This window comes from Emys orbicularis, chromosome 20 (assembly GCF_028017835.1).
Source record: "Emys orbicularis isolate rEmyOrb1 chromosome 20, rEmyOrb1.hap1, whole genome shotgun sequence".
Classification (NCBI taxonomy): Eukaryota; Metazoa; Chordata; order Testudines; family Emydidae; genus Emys; species Emys orbicularis.
In genome coordinates this window covers 24636253-24656629 of record NC_088702.1, presented here as the reverse complement: position 1 = coordinate 24656629, position 20377 = coordinate 24636253, and the positions used below count along the sequence as shown (strand labels likewise).

The following is a 20377-nucleotide window of genomic DNA, read 5'->3' as shown; positions in this document are numbered from 1 at the left end:
TGGCCCAGGGGAATGGGGGACATGGGGCCTTGCCCCTCTGTGGGGCTCTGGCTCCGATCCGGCCCCAGGGTCGGGGGACTGGCTGGCCCAGGGGAATGGGGGACAGGGCCTTGCCCCTCTGTGGGGCTCTGGCTCCGATCCGGCCCCAGGGTCGGGGGACTGGCTGGCCCAGGGGAATGGGGGACAGGGCCTTGCCCCTCTATGGGGCTCTGGCTCCGATCCAGCCCCAGGGTCGGGGGGACTGGCTGGCCCAGGGGAATGGGGCCTCTCCCTCTATGGGGCTCTGACTCCGATCCAGCCCCAGGGTCGGGGGGACTGGCGGCTCAGAGGGGTGGCCGGGTGGGGACACGGGGCCCTGTCATCCTGGACATGGGCTCAGTTCTGACTCAGAGAGCAGAGCAGCTGCTGCTGGATCCCGGTGAGGGCCAGGGGTTTGCTGAGCCCGGAAGCCGAGGTGTGGGGGCTGCAGTCAGGGGGGCGACTAACCTCCCCCATCTGCTCTGGGTCCATGGGGAGGATGGGAGGCTCCCAGCCCCCAAGGTAGGGCTCCCCCCACAAGTCAGTGCCGGGTTCTCACTTGATCTCCCGGCCCAGCTCAGATTTACGGATCAGCTCCTTGGTTTTCTCGGCTTTGGCCACGTACTCCCAGAAGGCTTCCCGGACCTGCTCCAACCTCGGTGTGGGCTCATCGCTGAGGAGAGAGGCCTGGCTGCCTGTGGGGTGACAGAAATCCCCAGCAAGACCCTGTCATTGGAGGCCGCAGACCCGCCCTGGAGAGACTCAGAGAAGGGACTCTACAGAGCTACCTTGCTCTGCAAGGAGGGGCTGGGGCTCAGGATTCCTGGGCCAATTCCAGGCTCTGCAATCGACTCCCCATGTGGCTTGATGAGAGTCACTTTGGGAAATTTTCAGGTTCTTATTGGAAATCAGGAGCCCCCACCGCACTGAGGGCCGCCCTGACCCCGGCCGAGCCCGGGGCTCCCCACCGCGCCGGGGGCCGCCCAGACCCCGGCCGAGCCCGGGGCTCCCCACCGCGCCGGGGGCCGCCCTGACCCCGGCCGAGCCCGGGGCTCCCCACCGCGCCGGGGGCCGCCCTGACCCCGGCCGAGCCCGGGGCTCCCCACCGCGCCGGGTGCTGCACACACACAGTGAGAGATGGCCCCTGCCCTGAATAGCTGCCCTAATAGAGACAGGCAGGATTATTCTCCGTATTTTACAGATGGGAGCTGAGGCCCAGAGAGATTCAGGGGCATCTCCAAGGCTACCCAGGGAGTCTGCAGCAGAGCAGGGAACTGAACCAAGAAGTCCTGAGCCCCAGCCCAGTGTATTTACCACAAGTCCCAGCTCCCAATTCTCTCCCTGCGTGCGTGGGCTCTAGGTGTGTCTGTGGGCTCGAGGCCGCTGGGTAACTAAGTGTAGGTTCCCAGGCAGAAGATCCCTTATGGGGCTTCCCTAGTGGGGCAGGGGCAGGGGCAGGCCTGCACCAAGATGCACTCACCTGCCAGGACGGCCAGCGTCAGGACGAGGGCGAAAAGCTTCATGCTGGGAGCTCCCTGAGACCCTGGTGCGATGGAGGAAAGAGGGTTAGAGTAGAGGGGGAGCAGACTGGGATGGGGGTTCTGACGGCCCTGCCGCCAGCACCTCTTGTCACACGTTACCCTCGCACCTGGTCACAAGCTCTTTCTGCCATCCTAGACCAGTGCTGGAGGAGACTGCAGGGAATCCCTGGCTGCAGCCCCTGGGCTCGGGCAGGAGGGGAAACAGAGTCAGTCCCGGGGGGTGGTGGGCAGTGAATAATTGAACCGAAAGCTCTGCAGCCTTGATTAGAATCATTGGGGGGGGGGGGAGTTAATCGATCATAGCTGGGTTTAGTCACGGGGTGTGGGGGGGTCTTTCAAAAGTGTTGCTTTAAAATCTTTCCAGGGGCCTTCTCCCACCCAGCAGCTCCTTGTAAATCTGGGGTCACAAGGACCCAGAGGGAACCACCCCCCTGCCTGGGGGTGAAAGCAGCTCTCTCTGCTGGGGCTGGCGTTGGTCACCGGGCACCATTTATACCTGTGCAAAGGGCAAAATGCCACGCCCTGGGATGGCAGCATTCTACCCTGATGCAAACAACAGTGTGGGGTGAACTGGGCACTTGGGTGCCAGGATGCCCAGAAAGCACGGCCCCCGATTAGGCACCAAAATAAGTGTCTGGCTTTTCAGGAGGGCCCGTAGCATGCGAGGGGCTGAGCAGTTTGGGATCCGCAGCCCCTTGTATTGCCAGCGCTGAAGAACAGGGTGGCTCTGCCCGGACAGCCTGAGCCCCAGTTTGAGGGACCCACCCCACCACGAGATGCCGTTCTCCGCACAAACCAACAGCATTTATATCCTGCCTGAGTCCAGCAGCGACTCCATGAGACCTGCGCCAAGCAGACAAGCTGCTCAGCCCCTCTCCAAGCTGTGGCTGGCCTTACCTTGCTCTGCCGGCTGCCAGGTCCCTGTCTCCTGCCGTAGGCCCTCCTGCCGCACTGCTCCTGGTATTTATAACCCAGGGACAGGCAATAACCAGAGAGAATTCCCTCTTATCTCCTCTCAAGGCCTGGTCAGCCCCTGGCACAGGGCTGCAGGGGCAGCCAGTCAGAGCAGAGCGCTAAGGCGTGGGGTGTGCCTCTGCTAGGTTTGTAATCCAGGGCGACATCCTTGGAGCCCCGTCCTGCCCCCAGGCTGAGCCTAGCCTGGCTATGGGAGTAGAGCAGCTGCCCCCAGCCAAGTCATCCTGGGCCAGATTCTCTGCTGGTGTAAACTGGCCCAGCTCCACTGAGGTCCAGTGTCCACCCGGAGAGAATGGGAATGACAGATCTTAAAGTACCGTCATGCTTAAACCCACTGGTCCCCACTCCCAGCCCAGAGCCAGGGTGAGAACCCAGGAGTCCTGGCTCCCAGCCCCTCCCCCAGTAACCACTACATTCCCTCAGCTGGTCTCAGGGTTGCATGGGGGGGGGGGAAATCTGTCACTGCCCCCACTGTGGGGGGGGACAGACTCCTAGCCTTTCCCGTTGGCTTGTCATGCCCTGATATTGCCTGCCCTCCCCCCACAGCCAGCTCTCCGCCCCTCCCCTCCCCTCCTCTCTCCTTCCTCACTCCACCCCCCCCCCCCCACCTGCCTGGGACCTTATCACAAAGTGTCCTTTGGTTCCCTCCTGGCCCATCCACTTCACCCTCCAACGTGGCACTGAAACAGCCTGGCCTGGCCAGAGTCCACCGGGCCCAGCTCACAGGAGGGGCCAGTGCAGTGCCAAGGCTGCGGCATTATGGCCACATCGAGGCAGCAAGGAGCAGGGATGGCTGATCCCGGCCCCCACCTTCCTGGCCTGCGTCACTGGCCAGGCACAGCATGCGGGCTGAGGCATTTCACTCGATTGCAGATGTTTTGGGGTCCCCCAAGCTCAGGGCCCTGGTACAAGTGTCTCCTCCTTCCCCCATTAGCCCTGGCCACCCCTCTCCTGCCGCAGCGCTGGTCCTGGCTTATCACAGACTGTCTGACCCAGCGCTGAGTCTCACTCAGTGACCCCAGTGGGGCCGGGGCCCAGCCGCCCTCACTCAGCACACTCCACCCCCAGCCTGGAGCAGGGATACAGGGCTTTACCCGCCAGTAACCTCCCCGCGCCGCCCACTCAGCTCACGGGGGAGTCACGGCTGGGCCATGTTCTCCAGGCTCAGTGGGTCAAAGTGCTGCAGCAGGGAGGAGCAAGGCCGGCTGGCTCTGGGGAGCTGGGCTGAGCCAGCAGTGCAGGGAGAGGTACAGACAGGGGGCGGGCGGCACAGCTGCCCTGTGCCCCTCTCACTTCCCTTTCCCGGCTCCGCCAGGAGGAGCGAGGCTGGCTGGTTACACAGCCGGCGACAGGGTGTGGTTACTGGATGGTGCATGGGGTGACTGCTCTCCTGTCAGCAGCATGTTTCCACGGCCCTCCCAGAGGTTCTCCCACCCGCTGCCTCCTTGGCGTTCCTGTCTGCGCCGGACAGCCCAGCTGCAATCTGTACCAAGGCAGCGCAGCCCGGCGTGGTACAGGGCCAGGGGTGCTAGTGCCAGTTGCGGCTTTGCCTGCTGCTGAGAGGGGCTTGGCCCGAGGGCCAGGCCCCTCGGCTGTAATTGGAGCAAACCCCCAGTGCCTTTTTTGAACAGGGTTCAAAACAGAACTAGACACATTCATGGAGGATAGGTCCATCAATGGCTATTAGCCAGGATGGGCAGGGATGGTGTCCTTAGCCTCTGTTTGCCAGAAGCTGTAAATGGGTGACAGGGGATGATCACTGGATGTTACCTGTTCTGTTCCTTCCCTCTGGGGCACCTGGCACTGGCCACTGTCGGAAGACAGGATACTGGGCTAGATGGACCCTTGGTCTGACCCAGTGTGGCCATTCTTAGGACTGATAGACCAGAGTGGGGTATGGGGGGGGATGGAAAAGTGGCTTCTCCTAGTTTCACTGTGGAACTCATTGCCAGAGGATGTGGTTGAGGCCAAAAGCTTGGCTCATTCCCCAGATGGACGAGCCGGCCAGGGTTAGGCTAGCGCAGGGGTTGGCAACCTTTCAGAAGTGGTGTGCCGAGTCTTCATTTATTCACTCTAATTTAAGGTTTCGCGTGCCAGTCATACATTTTAACGTTTTTAGAAGGTCTCTTTCTAGAAGTCTATAATATAGAACTAAACTATTGTTGTGTGCAAAGTAAATAAGGTTTTTAAAATGTTTAAGAAGCTTCATTTAAAATTAAATTAAAATGCAGAGCCCCCCAGACCGGTGGCCAGGACCTGGCAGTGTGAGTGCCACTGAAAATCAGCTCACGTGCCACGTTCGGCACACGTGCCATAGGTTGCCTACCCCTGGGCTAGTGCCTTCATTTCAGCAGGAATATAAATCTGCCTATTCCAGGGTCAAGCCGATTTCCAGTGGGGTAAGGATGATACCTGCACTAGGGGCTGAGTATCCCACATAGCTTTTGTGGGGCTTTCACCCTCCTCTGCCACTGGCGGCTCTTGTGGACAGACTGCCAGGCTAGCTGGATCCTGGTTTCGCTTCTCCAGTACTTGGAGTCTTTAAAAGGGCGAGGGGGCGCCAGTCTCTGAGCTGGCTGCAAGAGCAGCTGCAGGGTGGGGATTCTGCAGCCTGGGTTAGCCAGTCCTTTCTGGCTGCGACAGCTGGGAATCCCCACATTTTGCTATGCAAAGGGCTGGATTTTACGTGTGCAGCACCCGACGTACAGAGAGAGCCCTTTGAAAAGTCTGGCCAGGCCTCAGGCCCTGAGGGACAGCCCAGTAAAAAGTCATAACCCCCATTCAACCTAGTCCTGCCTCATGCGGCTTGTCATCGGTGCAGGGCCCGGCAGGGCTGCGTAGCCTGGGCTGCTCTGTACCCCGGGGCTGACTGCTCCCTGACAGTGGGGGCCCTTCCAAAGCAGGTGAGCGGTCAGACACTGGCACCTGCACCGCACCGGGAGAGCGTGTGGGGGGGCTCTTGGGGTGACCACCAATCAGGCCTGGCATTGGTCAGGGCCATCTGCTCACACACCTTGCCTCCGCCTCCTCACCCCTCTGCACCCAATTCTGGGGTGGGGACAGGCCACAGCCTCACCTTGTGACAGGAAGGGGAGTTGGAAGCCAATGGGGGGAGATGCAATCCGAGCACCAGGGCAGGTCTTGGGAATGGTTGTACACCAAAGCCCTGCCCCTTGTGCTGCCACTTACCCCGCTGCCAAGAGCTACTGCCAGGACTTGGGAGAGGAGGCCTGGAGACCGGGGGCCTGGAAGTTCAAGGCAGCAGCGCCGGCTTCCTCACCATTCTGATGGCAAAACGTCTCTGCACCGCTCCTTGCACAATTCTGGGGGGGGGGGGGAGCGGGTGATTCTCTGCTGCATGCAGCAACCTGCGCTACGGTGGTACCATTCCTGGGGCAGGACTGCAGCACCCCCATCATTCGCTTCAACAGCTCGGGGGGGGGGGGGGGGGATTCTAAGCACCTCATGCCAGGAAAAGGGGTTTTGATTAAATAAATTTTAAAAAATTCCTTGTAAAAAAATCCTGCCCTGAGCCCATTGTGCAGGGAGCCCAGGCTGCAGGGGCCCTGGTCTCCATGTGCTTCAATCCTCCACCACCAGACTTTCCCTTAAACCTGTGCACCCCTCCATTCCTAGCACTACCTGACTTCCCACTCATGAAACCCATCGGGCTCCGTCCCTTCCCCTCGCCAAGCCTCACCACTCTCAGGGGCAATGTCTGGGCAATGCGGAACTGCCCCAGCCCCAGGAGATGGCGAGAAAGTCCTGTGCCATGGAGCAGCCTGGCCTCGGCTACAGACATGACTGAGAGAAACCCAGGGCTCAATCCCAAATGGCAGCACCTGAGCCTTGCTGGAGGGTGGCTCTCACCTGCCCCAATGGAGCCAAGGGTCAGCGCTTTTCGCTCGCTAGCAACAGGTGAATCGCTCACCCTGCCGATAATGCTTCCCAGCCCCACCACTGGGGTGCACGGTCCCATCACACCGACCCCTCTGCTCTCCGCGTTCCTGTGCACCAGCCCTATTGCCATGCAGCCCTTGGTACGGCAGCCAGTCCAGACAGGCGCATTGACCCACCACTGTGAGAACCCCTGCACAACCCAGGCAGGGCGCTCCCCCCCCACCCCAGGCTGAGCCAGAGCAGATTGCTCATCCGCTGCTGCCCTCTGGACTCAGAACCCCCCCAGTTATTCCTCTCCCCGGAGCCGCCCTGCCAGCGAGCCTGGACAGCCCTCTGCTGGCCAAACCCCTGGCCTCAGCTCGATCCTCTCAGCTTGTTCAGGGGGCTCTCCAACCCCCACCCTATGGCAGCATGAGCACCAGAATTGGACATGGTGGCCAGTATCAGTCTCATCAACCGCCTGCCTCTACTCACCAGGCCCCCGTCCCAATGCCTGCATTCACGATTAGCCAGGGTGTGTGCGCTCCCAGATGGGTATCCACGAGGATCCCTGCCATGGGGCACTGGGGCCAGAAATGCCAGCTTTCAGGCCTCCAAAAAGGACACTGGAGCTGGTCCCCACCCCCTTGGGCTTCCTCTCCTACTACCGCCCCCCAGATCTCAAACCCCCTCCTCCCCAACCCTCCCCCTTCACACTCCCTGTCTAGGCTCCCCCCCACCCCAGGCTCTCCTTATCACCCCCTTCCCCCTCAGCTCTACTCAGTGACAGATCCACGCCCTGCCCCTCCTCAGGCCCATTTCTCAAAGGGTTTGGGGGGCTTATACGCAGGACTCAGCAACAGCCCCCCGCCACCCCCATGGGAGGGAGAGGTCTCCAGCAGTGCTTCTCTCACACACACACACACACACACACACACACACACACACACACACACCCCCACCCCCTCGTGAGACAGAAGCAGTTGAAGATGGTGCCCAGTGCTGGGGGGTTTATTCAGACAGGACATTTCCAACATCATGGGGGGAGGGGGCGGTGTTTTGAGGGTCTCTATAAAAGATCCTTCAGTTCCCATAACTTATAAACATGATTTACACGCAGAGTCTCTAACGGCGGGGCGGAGGAACCCCCAATCCACCGCTTCTCCTGGTGCTGCTGGGGGGAACCCCCCAATCCACTGCTCCTCCTGGTACTGCTGGGGGGGCTGAGAGGGACCCACCAATCCACTGCTCCTCCAGGTGCTGCTGAGATTCCCCAAACCGTTGCTCCTCCTGGTGCTGCTGGGGGGAAACCCCAAACCGCTGCTCCTCTTGGTGCTGTTTGGGGGGCTGACAGGACCCCTCCCTCAAAGCGCTGGTCTTCCTCAGTGCTGCTGGGTGGGGATGGGATGCAGGCAGGGCCCCCCAAACTACTGCTGCTCCTGTCAGGGGGGGCACAGACAGACCCCCAATCCGTGGTGGGTGCAGAGAGCACTCAATAGGTCCCTTGTGTCTCTTTGGATCAGTGTAGGCTGGGAGGGGCGGGGTAGGGCTGAGCAGGGGAGCTGGGGTGCAGCAGCCAGAGAGGTTGTGGCCCCATTACCCCAGGTGTAGAGTCTGCCCCACAGCTCCCTGGGGTGTGAGGTAAGAGGCTGCAGAGCCACTGGTACCCCAGCGATCCAAGGGAGGGGTGTAATTGGCGCAGAGAGAGAGGGAATCTCCCCACAGCTGCACCAAGATGGGGGGGGGGGGTGTTTGGGGAGGGATCCAACCCCTCCTGGCAGACAGTTGTGGGGTCAGTGCACCCCCACCAGCTGGGACAATCCATTCCTGAGGGGATCCGCCCAGCCCCGATCCCCAATCAGTGCAACAGGCCAAGCGACCCCGCCCCCAGGACAGAGCCGGTCCCTCTCCCATTGCTCCGGGGGAAGGACAGTTCCTGAGGTCACAGCGCCCTCTGGTGAGGAAGGATGTCAGCACAGGGAACCAGGGAGAAGAGGGCATTTTACACCCGTCACTGGGTTCACCTACCTGGTGCCCGCAGCCCCAAGTCCAAGCCACGGGAAGAGATGGGACACTGGGTCCCCTCCCCGAGGCAGGGAGGGTTGCGCCTCCCCTCCCACCAGGGGCTGCTGGGAGAGACCAGGCACCACCTGACGGCCCCAGCAGCCGCTGCCCCTGCACCAGCCAGCTCCCCATTTTCCAGCAGCCCCTGGGGACAGCGGGTCGAACCTTGTGTTTGGGGCTGAACAGCCACCAGGGACCTGTCCCGAGGGGCAGACGAGGTGACTGGAACAGGACAGTGCCAGAACCGCCACACTAAGGGGCTCGCCCTGGGGATCAGACCCCTGGGCTCTGTCAGGACCTATCCCGTGGCCCTCGGGGAGGTGCCTGTGTGGGGCAGTAAAGGGGCTGGAGCCCCACACTCCAGGGCTTAACTGGGCAGCACCAGCATGGATGGGTGGGGCAAAGGGTCCCAGAGCGGCTCACACTGCCCGGCAGACTGGGCTGGGGACACTGGAGTGGGGGGGAGGAGGAGGAGGGTTCTAGCCAATGGTGAGGCCGAAGCCGCACTGGAACTTGTTCTTGCGGTGGTTCAGGAAGGCCCCCATGGCCAGCGTCAGGGGCAGCGGCAGCAGCTTCTTCTCCAGCACCGCACCCACAATCCAATTACTGTCCACAGAGCCTGCGGCAGAGAGCAAAGTTAGTGGCACTGGGAGAGGCTGGGGCGCGGGCACAGAGGGGAAGGGCGGCCTGGGGCTGCCGTACCTTTGAAGAGCAGGTTGGCCTTGGGCAAGTCAAGCTGGTAGCCAAAGGAGACGCTAGTGTCCTGCATGCGCGTGCTGGCCTCAAACTCCACGCCCACCTGCAGCTGAGGGGAGCAGGGTTAGTCTGGCGAGCAGAGCTGCCAATCGCCCAGTAGGATCCCAGCCCCCCAGCTTCCACCCCTCCCCCACAGGACCCAGCCCCCTGGCTTCCATCCCACCTCCATGGGACCCCAGCCCCCTGGCTTCCACCCTCCCAATGTGATCCCACCCTCCCAAAACACTATCCCAGCCCTCACCACCCAAACCCAGCCCCCAGCCTTCCCCAATGGGATGGCAGCTTCCAGGCTTACAGACAATTTGGAGCAGCATCAACTGTTCCTGGGGCAGGACACCCCCCCACTCCCTTGCCTGCCCAGGCTCTCAGCTGTGCACCGCAGCAGATCGCTTATACATAGCTCTCCACACATCACCTGCCCCCACCCCTTGCTCCCAGACTGGGAGCCAAAGCCCCACCCTCATGTCAAAGGGGGAGCCAGATGGGAACGTGAGCCTCTGAGCGCCACATACCTGGTCATTGGCTTTATGGTAGTAGGTTGCATGGGCCCCGGCTTGCCCCACCGTCAAGGTCCCAATCCAGTTAGGTGCTGTGGGGAGAAGGGAAGAGTGGGTGAGTGTCCGAGTAGGGCCCCACCGAAGCCCTGAGCTAGGGAAGAGAACCCAGGAGTCTCGACTCCCAGCTCCCTTGCTCTAACCCACTAGACCCCACTCCCCTGCTGGAGCTCGGAATATAACCCAGGAGTCCTGCCCCAGCTCCCTCAGTACCTGTGTATTTCCCAGCCAGAGACATGACGGTGCCCTCCTCTCCTGGCCGGCGGTGATAGACCAGCTCGCCGCCCAGCGCCAGGCAGGGTGTGATGCTCTGTAGGTAATGGGCTACCAGGATCCCTGCGAAGAGAGACTCGTCAGCTGGGGCTGGGCCCAGGAGGTTACGAGGGGCAGGGTTCAGACTAGTGGTGATGGTAGGCAGGGGCCAGGTTGGGGAGGTGGAGGGAGGGAAAGTGGAGGTGTCAGGGGCTGGGACTGGAGAAGGGGAGGCAGGAGTCAAGCTGGTGGGGGACTTCAGAGACGGGGTAGAATTTCAGAGCAGGGGCTTCAGAGGTGGGAACGAGGCTCTCACCTGAGCCCACCAGGACGTCGGGGTTTCCCAGCGTCACTGCCGCCGTGAAATCCTCCCCCCGATACTCTCCATCCACCTGCCAGTTCACGAACTTGGACTGCTGCGTCTGGAATGAGAGTGGGGGGACATGAGGAGACTGCGGCAACCCCCAGGAGGCACACATCCCCCAGAGGCGGATTTACCACGAAAAACAGTGCGGTGGCATGGGGTCCCCAATGACGGGGGGAGACGACCCAAAATGCAGGACAAATCTCATCGACAACCTGCCCCCGAGGCCTGGCCGGCAGCGCAGCAGGGATCAGGCAGGCTGGCTGCCTGCATTCGGTGGCCAGTGGCCCCATGCCACTCCCGGAAGCACCCGGCTGCTGGAGGCGGCTCTGCGTCCTGCCCCCACCAGCACACAGAGAGCCGCTCCCCCCCACCCCGAGGGGTACGCAGAGACGTGCCACCAGCAGTGCAAAGGCAGCTCCCTGTCCGCGCTGCCTCCCTCCCTCCACTCCCAGAAGCGGCCGGCATGTCCCTTCGGCCTCTGGGGGGAGAGGTGTGTGGTGTCTCTGTGCATTGTCCCCACCCGGAGCACTGACTCCACAGCTCCCATTGGCCAGGAACTGCAGCCAATGGGAGCTGCAGGGGCCACACCTGTGGGCAGTGGCGCACAGAGATTCCCCTGGCCCCCCTGCCAGAGGAGTGTGCCAGTCACTTTGGGAGCCGCACCGCCCAAGGTAAGCGCCGCCCCCCCCAACCCCTCCCGCACCCCAACTCCCTGCCCCAAGCCCACCCCCAAACTCCCTCCCAGAGCCCAATCCCCACACCCCAAGCCCCTCCTGCACCCCAACCCCCTGCCCCAATCAAGGTACCTCACTTTATTTTCATTTACTTCCTATTAGTTATAATATAGGAGAAGGATGAAGAAAAAAATAAATGAAAAATAGAGGGGAGATAAGAGAGAATGTTCTCTCTCTTGGCTGGGTCCCGAGGTGGGGCCCCACTAACTCTAAATCCGCCACTGACATCCCCACTACCTTTTACCAGTTAACACCACTCCCTTAAACTGTGAGGGAGCAGCCACACTGCACTCACTCCCCTCCCCAGCCAGAACTCTGACAGGGGTATACACAGACGCTCTGATTCCCCCCTCCCGCAAAGGGACCGGCTGAGAGACAGACTGGCAGGGGGTATACACAGACGCTCTGATTCCCCCCTCCCGCAAAGGGACCGGCTGAGAGACAGACTGGCAGGGGGTATACACAGACGCTCTGATTCCCCCCCCCCGCAAAGGGATGGGCTGAGAGACAGACTGGCAGGGGGTATACACAGACGCTCTGATTCCCCCCTCCCGCAAAGGGATGGGCTGAGAGACAGACTGGCAGGGGGTATACACAGACGCTCTGATTCCCCCCTCCCGCAAAGGGATGGGCTGAGAGACAGACTGGCAGGGGGTATACACAGACGTTCTGATCCCCCCCTCCCGCAAAGGGATGGGCTGAGAGACAGACTGGCAGGGGGTATACACAGACGTTCTGATCCCCCCCCCCGCAAAGGGACGGGCTGAGAGACAGACTGGCAGGGGGTATACACAGACGTTCTGATCCCCCCCCCCGCAAAGGGACCGGCTGAGAGACGGACCTGCGGGGGGGTATACATAGACACTCTGACACCCCCACCACCCCGGCCCCCACGAAGGGGAGGGTGGATAGAAGGACCCACAGGGGATGGGGGGGGGGGGGAATACACAGATGCTCTGACACGCACACCCCGCAAAGGGACGGGCTGAGAGATGGACCTGCAGGGTGGGGGGGAAGATACATAGATGCTCTGACACATCCACGCACACCCCCCCTGTGACGCAGTAGGGAGCGGGGTGGATTGACCTGGGAATGTCTTTTAGTTTTACTGGGACTGTCTGCATGGGGGATGGGAGAGCAGGGGGTGACTTTAGGTGGGGACAGTACCTGAGCCTGTAACCTGAGAAGGGGGGGGGGGGGGGGGGGGGGGGGGGGAGTCGACACCTTTGCCTGGGAAGCTGGACAAAGGGAGAGGGGGAGAGAAGGAGGGGGAAAGTCTGCTGGAGGGGTTTTTGGTTTCAGTTTTGGGCTGGCTCGGAAGAGGCAGGAAACCCCAAGTCTGGGGTCTAAGCTCCTTGCCCCCGAGAGGGACCTGGCTGAGGGGTCCTGGTTGTACCTACAAGCCCTGCTTGGGACTGTGTTCCTGTCGTCTAATAAACCTTCTGTTTTACTGGCTGGCTGAGAGTCACGGTGAATCGCAGGAAGTGGGGGGTGCAGGGCCCTGACTCCCCCACACTCCGTGACACCCCCATGAAGGGGAAGGCTGAGAGAAGGACCCACGGGAAGTATATACGGACGCTCTGACACCCCCACCACCCGCCCCCCAAAAGGGGAGGGCTGAGGGAAAGACCTGCATGGGGGGGCTGGGGAAAGAGAAGACTACACAGATGCTCTGACACACACAAACCCATATGCACCCCGCAAAGGGGCAGACTGAGGTAAGGACCCTGGGGGGGGGGGGGGGGGGGGGGGAAGAGAAGAGAATACACAGACGCTCTGACGCACGGGCGAGCTGAGAGAAGGACCCGAGGGGTGTGGGTGTGTATTCGGGGGGGGGGGGCACAGATGCTCTGACACACACACAGCCATGAAGGGGAGGGCTGAGAGAAGGACCCGCGGTGTGCAGCATACCTGGAAGGCCACCTTGGAGCGCAGCCGGGTCGAGAGCTGGTGGATGATCTGGGCATTGAGGCTGCCACTGTTGTCCATGTCGCCCACCAGCACCGGGAAGGCCTAGAAGGGGCACGAGGGGGTGAAATATAGTTGAATAACAACCCCACCCCATATCAGGACAACAGCATCCCTCTGCCCCACCCCCACCAAGAGCAGCCTGCCTCGCCCCAAACTTCCCCACTGTCTGAATTGACAGCCCCAACCCCAATGTCCAGATTAACAACTCTCCCCCCAAACACACACTGCCCCTCTCCCAACATCAGAGGTGGCTCCTCAGTGCTGGCTTCCGGCCAGCTAAGTCCACTCCCACCCCGCACTCACCTCTGTGGGGCTGAGCTGCTTGGTGCCCACGTAGGTGACCCCGAAGTGATAGTTGGAGTCACCAACAGTGCTGAGGGTGACGCTGTGACTCACCTGGGGAAAGCAAGCAGAGTAAGCAGGGCCCACCAAATCCTGTGTCTTGGCAGGGGTTACACTAGTCTAGTGGTTCTCAACCAGGGGTCTGGGATCCACTGGGGGACCATGAGCAGGTTTCAGGGTGTCCGCCAAGCAGGGCCAGCATTAGACTTGTGGGGGCCCAGGACAGAAAACCGAAGCCCGAGCAAATTAGCTTCACGGGGCCCCCCGTGGCATGGAACCCAGGACAATTGCCCTGCTTGCTACCCCCAACACTGGCCCTGGCTTTTATATGCAGAAAAACAGTTGTTGTGGCATAGATGGGCCATGGAATTTTTACAGCCTGTTGGGCGGCCTCAGAAAGAAAAAGGTTGAGAACCCCTGCCCTAGACCACCCTTGCGGTCCCTTCTAGCCCCCTGGTTCTATACCTGCAGCCAGAGGGGAAGGGCAGCCCAGGGGCGCTGGCATGGGAGACCCGGGTTCAGGTACCTAAAGTGACTGCATCTCTCTGGGCCTTGGCTCCCATCTCACATGCAGACAGTCACCTTGCCTGCCTCTCAGGAAGCATGGGGATGAATGCATTAGACTGCAAGGGGTCAGATACAGGGATGAAGGGCGCCAGATAAGTACCTCACACAGAAAGCACCAACCCACAACCTCACCCAGCCCCAGATGCGACACATGGGATCAGGAGGTTTGGGGTCACGTGCCCCCACATTTACTGCTTGGCTTGTAGAGAATGCTCAGTAACATTGCTGAAGCCAGCTGCCCTCAATCTGCACCCCCGCCCCCCCAGCAGGCATGTCTCTGCCCAGCCCGCTCAGACCCCACATCCTCCTGGGCTATAGCCTCACCCCCCTCCACCCCGTACCCTGCCTCACTAGAGGGCACAGCCCTTACCTGGAAATGGTTGCTAAGACCTTTATTCACTGTCAGTTTCACACCTTCCATCTGGATGGGGAACAATTCTGGGGAAGAGACTGCAACAATCAGCACTGAGCCCGTCCAGCCCAGCATCCTTCACCCCATGGGTCCCTCCAGCCTGCTGGTAACGCCTTTCCCCCAATCAGACCCCTGGGCTGTCCAGCCTGGTACCCTCCCTGCTCCCCCAGGGACCTGCCCACCTGGCTGTGTACTGGGGTCCCCCATGCTGTGCTCCCAACCTCTGCACTTGGGGTAACATTCCTTGAAGGTGCCAGGACGGAGGTGGGTGTGCGTGTGTGTGTAGACAGTGGGTTCCAGGCTTTCACCTTTGCACTTGCGGTGACATTCCTCAAAGGTGCCAGGGTTGGGGAGCCGATCCCCCTTCTCCTCCGGCCGCTCCTGCGCAGGGGGGCCCAGCCCGCTGACGGGGGGCATGGTGAAGCCAGGCGGCACTGACACCAGCCCAGATCCAGGACTCGGCATGGTGGGGGAGGGTGTGGGGGAGCTGGCAGCCAGGACGTTACCCATGGTGGGGGGCTGTGGAGAGAACAGATAGCAGTGTTGAGAAGGGGTGAGCAGCGCCAGATACCTCCCAATATACCCCCCATGCCCTGAATACCCCACAATCCATACTACCCCATCTGTCCAGGATATGCATCCCAAACTGATACCTCCTCCAGTCTGCCCTGATACTGGTCTCCAATAGACCCCATGTATCCCCAGGTCCATCTGCCCCCCACCCCTTCAGTGACCCCCCACTCTCCAATATTCCCTCCTGAGACTGTCAACCTCAATACCCCCTCCCCAAACAGGCTGGCCCCCAAGCTCCAGGTACATCTGCCACAATACCCCTCTTGACACTGGCTCCCCACGGCCCACATCACCCACCCTGCCCCCAACAGGGTCTGACTATTGCAACACCCCAAAACCCCCCATTGGTGTATCTATCCCACCAACAACCCATCCCGTCTGATGCCCCCTGGTGTGTCCCAACAGCTTCCTGCTCCCCAGACACCTGCCACTCCCAGGGTCCCCCTGAATCAGCAGTGACCCCACCTGCCCGGCGCCCCTCAATCCCCCCCGCCCCAAGTTCACCTGCCCCACGCCCCTCGATCCCCCCCACCCCGAGTTCACCTGCCCCGCGCCCCTCGACCCCCCCCGAGTTAACCTGCCCCACGCCCCTCGATCCTCCCCGAGTTCACCTGCCCCGCGCCCCTCGACCCCCCCCTCGAGTTCACCTGCCCCACGCCCCTCGGCCCCCCCCGCCCCAAGTTCACCTGCCCCACGCCCCTCGATCCCCCCCACCCCGAGTTCACCTGCCCCGCGCCCCTCGACCCCCCCCGAATTCACCTGCCCCGCGCCCCTCGGCCCCCCCGCCCCGAGTTCACCTGCCCCGCGCCCCTCGACCCCCCCCCCGAATTCACCTGCCCCGCGCCCCTCGGCCCCCCCCGCCCCGAGTTCACCTGCCCCGCGCCCCTCGACCCCCCCCCGAATTCACCTGCCCCGCGCCCCTCGATCCTCCCCGAGTTCACCTGCCCCGCGCCCCTCGACCCCCCCCCGCCCCGAGTTCACCTGCCCCGCGCCCCTCGATCCTCCCCCCGCCCCGAGTTCACCTGCCCCGCGCCCCTCGACCCCCCCCCCCCGAATTCACCTGCCCCGCGCCCCTCGATCCTCCCAGAGTTCACCTGCCCCGCGCCCCTCGGCCCCCCCCCTCGAGTTCACCTGCCCCGCGCCCCTCGATCCTCCCCCCGCCCCGAGTTCACCTGCCCCGCGCCCCTCGACCCCCCTCGAGTTCACCTGCCCCGCGCCCCTCGGCCCCCTCCCGCCCCGAGTTCACCTGCCCCGCGCCCCTCGACCCCCTCCCGCCCCGAGTTCACCTGCCCCGCGCCCCTCGACCCCCTCCCGCCCCGAGTTCACCTGCCCCGCGCCCCTCGACCCCCTCCCGCCCCGAGTTCACCTGCCCCGCGCCCCTCGGCCCCCCCGCCCCGAGTTCACCTGCCCCGCGCCCCTCGGCCCCCCCCGCCCCGAGTTCACCTGCCCCGCGCCCCTCGGCCCCCCCCGCCCCGAGTTCACCTGCCCCGCGCCCCTCGGCCCCCCCCGCCCCGAGTTCACCTGCCCCGCGCCCCTCGATCCTCCCCCCGCCCCGAGTTCACCTGCCCCGCGCCCCTCGATCCTCCCCCCGCCCCGAGTTCACCTGCCCCGCGCCCCTCGATCCTCCCCCCGCCCCGAGTTCACCTGCCCCGCGCCCCTCGGCCCCTCCCGCCCCGAGTTCACCTGCCCCGCGCCCCTCGGCCCCCCCCGCCCCGAGTTCACCTGCCCCGCGCCCCTCGGCCCCCCCCGCCCCGAGTTCACCTGCCCCGCGCCCCTCGATCCTCCCCCCGCCCCGAGTTCACCTGCCCCCCGCCCCTCGACCCTCCCCCCGCCCCGATTTCACCTGCCCCGCGCCCCTCGGCCCCTCCCGCCCCGAGTTCACCTGCCCCGCGCCCCTCGATCCTCCCCCCGCCCCGAGTTCACCTGCCCCGCGCCCCTCGGCCCCTCCCGCCCCGAGTTCACCTGCCCCGCGCCCCTCGATCCTCCCCCCGCCCCGAGTTCACCTGCCCCGCGCCCCTCGGCCCCTCCCGCCCCGAGTTCACCTGCCCCGCGCCCCTCGGCCCCCCCCCGCCCCGAGTTCACCTGCCCCGCGCCCCTCGGCCCCCTCCCGCCCCGAGTTCACCTGCCCCGCGCCCCTCGGCCCCTCCCGCCCCGAGTTCACCTGCCCCGCGCCCCTCGCCCCCCCCGCCCCGAGTTCACCTGCCCCGCGCCCCTCGGCCCCCCCCGCCCCGAGTTCACCTGCCCCGCGCCCCTCGATCCCTCCCTCGAGTTCACCTGCCCCGCGCCCCCCCCGCCCCTACACCCCCCACATCGGCCCCCCTCCGGTACCTTCCCGGGGGCCACTTATCCCTCCAGCGATACCCGCCTGGCCCCAGACTCACGAGGCGGCCGCAGCAGCAGCCGGAGCCGGGAGACACCCGAACCCGCCTGCACCGCTGCCTCCGCTGCGCCCCGCCCCCTCCACGCCGCCATTGGCCAGCTCCGACTTCGACTCTGCCCCTTCAGCCTCTATCGCGTATATCCATTGGCTAAGGGTGGAGAAAGCTCCGCCCACTTCCGGGTTCCCTGACCTCATGGGCTGTTGCCCCTCCATGTCCCGCCTGTTCCGGCGTATGACGGATTATCATTGGGTAGAGTCTCCACGGGCCCCGCCCATATGAGCCATCGCTATTGGACAGACCTGGGTGTGCCCCGCCCCTCCCCGCGATACCACATCTCTATTGGCCACTGTGTCACCGTACCTTGCCCCTTCCCCATGCCGCCTTCCCGTTGGCTGATTCCATAGGAGGCGAGGCGAGGCCAGGCCCAGAAGCTGCCCCTGATTGGCCGCCCCCCCCCAGAGGCGGGGCCCGAGGGCAGCAAGTTCGGTTGCTCGGTGCGGCCGCAAGGTCACGGCGCCGGCATGGTCTCGGCATGCACCGCGGCAGCCATAGAGTCTGCGGGGGCGTGCGGCGTCGCCATTTTGGAGGCGGAGCCAAACACCAGCCCCGCCCCCGAGAGGGAGCGGTTTCCAGGCCCCCCCATAGGTATTGGGGGCGGGAGTGAGGGAACCTCCCGGGGCCTGGATTCTAGTTTTCTTCCCAGAGGCTGGGCGTGGCCAGTTCCCCCCCCCCCCCGGGAATGGCAGTGTCCAGGCCCCCCGCAGGGAATAGCTGTGTCTTGCTCCCCCGCCCCCCCCCATAGCAGTGTTCAGCCCCCTGGGTCCCCCAGAGACTGTCATTGTCCAGCCCCCTGCCCTCCCCAGATTATGGCAGTGTCCAGGCTCCCCCCCCCCCAGATTATGGCAGTGTCCAGGCTCCCCCCCCCCCAGATTATGGCAGTGTCCAGGCTCCCCCCCCCCCGGGAATGGCAGTGTCCAGGCCCCCCGCAGGGAATAGCTGTGTCTTGCTCCCCCGCCCCCCCCCCCCCCATAGCAGTGTTCAGCCCCCTGGGTCCCCCAGAGACTGTCACTGTCCAGCCCCCTGCCCTCCCCCGGATGGCAGGGCCCCCTCCCCAGATTATGGCAGTGTCCAAGCTCCCCCTCAGAGCCCTAAAATGGCAAGGTGCAGCAGCACCCAGAAAATGTCAGTGTCCAGCCCCTCCCACCAGAGCATGGCAGTGTCCAGCTCCTCCACATAATATTAATAGGGGGTCCTCCAGAGTCCAGAGGGACACTGGATTTTAGGCTCACACCCAGCAGCATCCTGCCACCCATAGCTACCCCCCTCCCATGGATGTCAGTTTCAAGGCCCTGCCCACTGCCCTCCCCCACTCCCAAGACAGCAGCTCTTGTGGCTGTTCCCATTCAAAGAGGGAGAAATGCCACCAGCACTGGTTTAGAAACATTTATTTTAAGAAACAGCAAATACAAAAAACAAAATCCCAATCCAAACCCAGTCGCTCAGTAGTGGTTCCGAAGGCAGCAGCTAAACCCCCAAACCCAGTCGCTCAGTAGTGTTTCCGAAGGCAGTAGCTAAAACCCCAAACCCAGTCGCTCAGTAGTGTTTCCGAAGGCAGTAGCTAAAACCCCAAACCCAGTCGCTCAGTAGTGGTTCCGAAGGCAGCAGCTAAAACCCCAAACCCAGTCGCTCAGTAGTGGTTCCGAAGGCAGCAGCTAAAACCCCAAACCCAGTCACTCAGTAGTGGTTCCGAAGGCACCAGGGCAGCAGCTAAAGCCCCAGGCCCATTTGCTCAGTAGTGGTACTGAACCCACTAATCACCCTGTTCACTCAGGGTGTCTGCAAAGGCACAAAAAGAAGCTGCTAACCCCCCATCTCTAATTTGACACCTGTGTGGAGGGAGAAAGAAGCAGCAGCAGCGGATTTATTTAGAGACCAATCAAGTTAGTAACACAAAAAAACCTTCACATTATCAGATCCCCCATGAAAGGTGGCTGTACAGCAGGGACCGGGACAGGGCTCAGAAGCAGGAGGGAGGAGGGGCTGATGGCAGGGCCCCCAACTCAGCTGGGCTGGGGAGTCACTGAGGCAGGGATCCTGTCGGAGCCGATGATGAAATTCAAGTAGAGAATCCAGGCTGAGTTTGCATCCTCCCCACACTTGCTCCTTGCAATAGATGGCAGCTCCTCGCAGCAGTGAATGGACTGACCCACCGGTGTGTGGACAGGGAACCAGCCCCACAGCGACTCTACTCCCCCACCCCCTCTCACACACCCTCTCCCGCTAGCAGCAGCAGCAGGGAGCTGCTCCTACAGTAGCTACAGTCACCCTCATGCCCGGCCAGGGGAAGATGCTGCCTCCCGCCCGTCATGGCTCAGACACAAGGCAAGGAGAGACTGTTCCCCTGGCATGGAGAGGGGGAGGATGAGTTCTGACCTTTGGCAAATCCAGACTTCTGGCACTGAGGCCTCCAGACCGCTCTCCCAGACCCCAACACCCTGCTTCCCCCTCAGGCCAGACCCCCAGACCTGCTGAGGGCTGCAGCCCCACTGACCCCACTGGGAGCAGACAGGATAGGAGCCCAGTTGGGGTGGTGAACCAGGCACCAGTGTCAGTCCAGGGAGCCGCGGGCAGAGCCAGGCGTCTCAAAGGGGCCCCCTGTGTCCATCTGGGTGGGGCAATCTCAGACATACATGGCTCAGGGAGCAGTGGGGGTGGGGCAGGGAGCTGTACACCTGTCCGGAGAGCCATGTGTCTGTCCCAGACTGGGGATCCCAGGGAGTGGTAGGGGTGGGGACTAATAGATTTCAAGGCCAGAAGGGCCCATTGGGATCATCTAGCCTGATGTCCCATATAACAGGCCAGATAACTTCCCCAAAACCCCAGGGAGCACCTACGTTGGGGTCTCAAGTACAGGGCCGGGGGAGCTGCAGGGAGTGGGGAAGGGAGCTGTCTGTCTATCCAGGAAGACACGTGTCCATCTGTGCCAGGCTG

The 20377-nt window shown here is 62.9% G+C and overlaps 1 protein-coding gene across 1 annotated transcript; it reads right to left on the bottom strand.

Annotated features, from left to right (window-relative positions):
• Positions 1-8956: 8956 nt before the first annotated feature.
• TOMM40 (translocase of outer mitochondrial membrane 40) lies at positions 8957-14942 on the bottom strand. The gene is made up of 9 exons (XM_065420308.1): positions 14741-14942; positions 14391-14458; positions 13415-13507; positions 13052-13153; positions 10356-10461; positions 10001-10123; positions 9746-9822; positions 9180-9282; positions 8957-9096 (listed from the first exon to the last, which is right to left on the bottom strand). The coding sequence occupies exons 1-9, from the start codon at positions 14940-14942 to the stop codon at positions 8957-8959; spliced, it is 1014 nt and encodes a 337-aa protein (XP_065276380.1).
• Positions 14943-20377: the final 5435 nt, after the last annotated feature.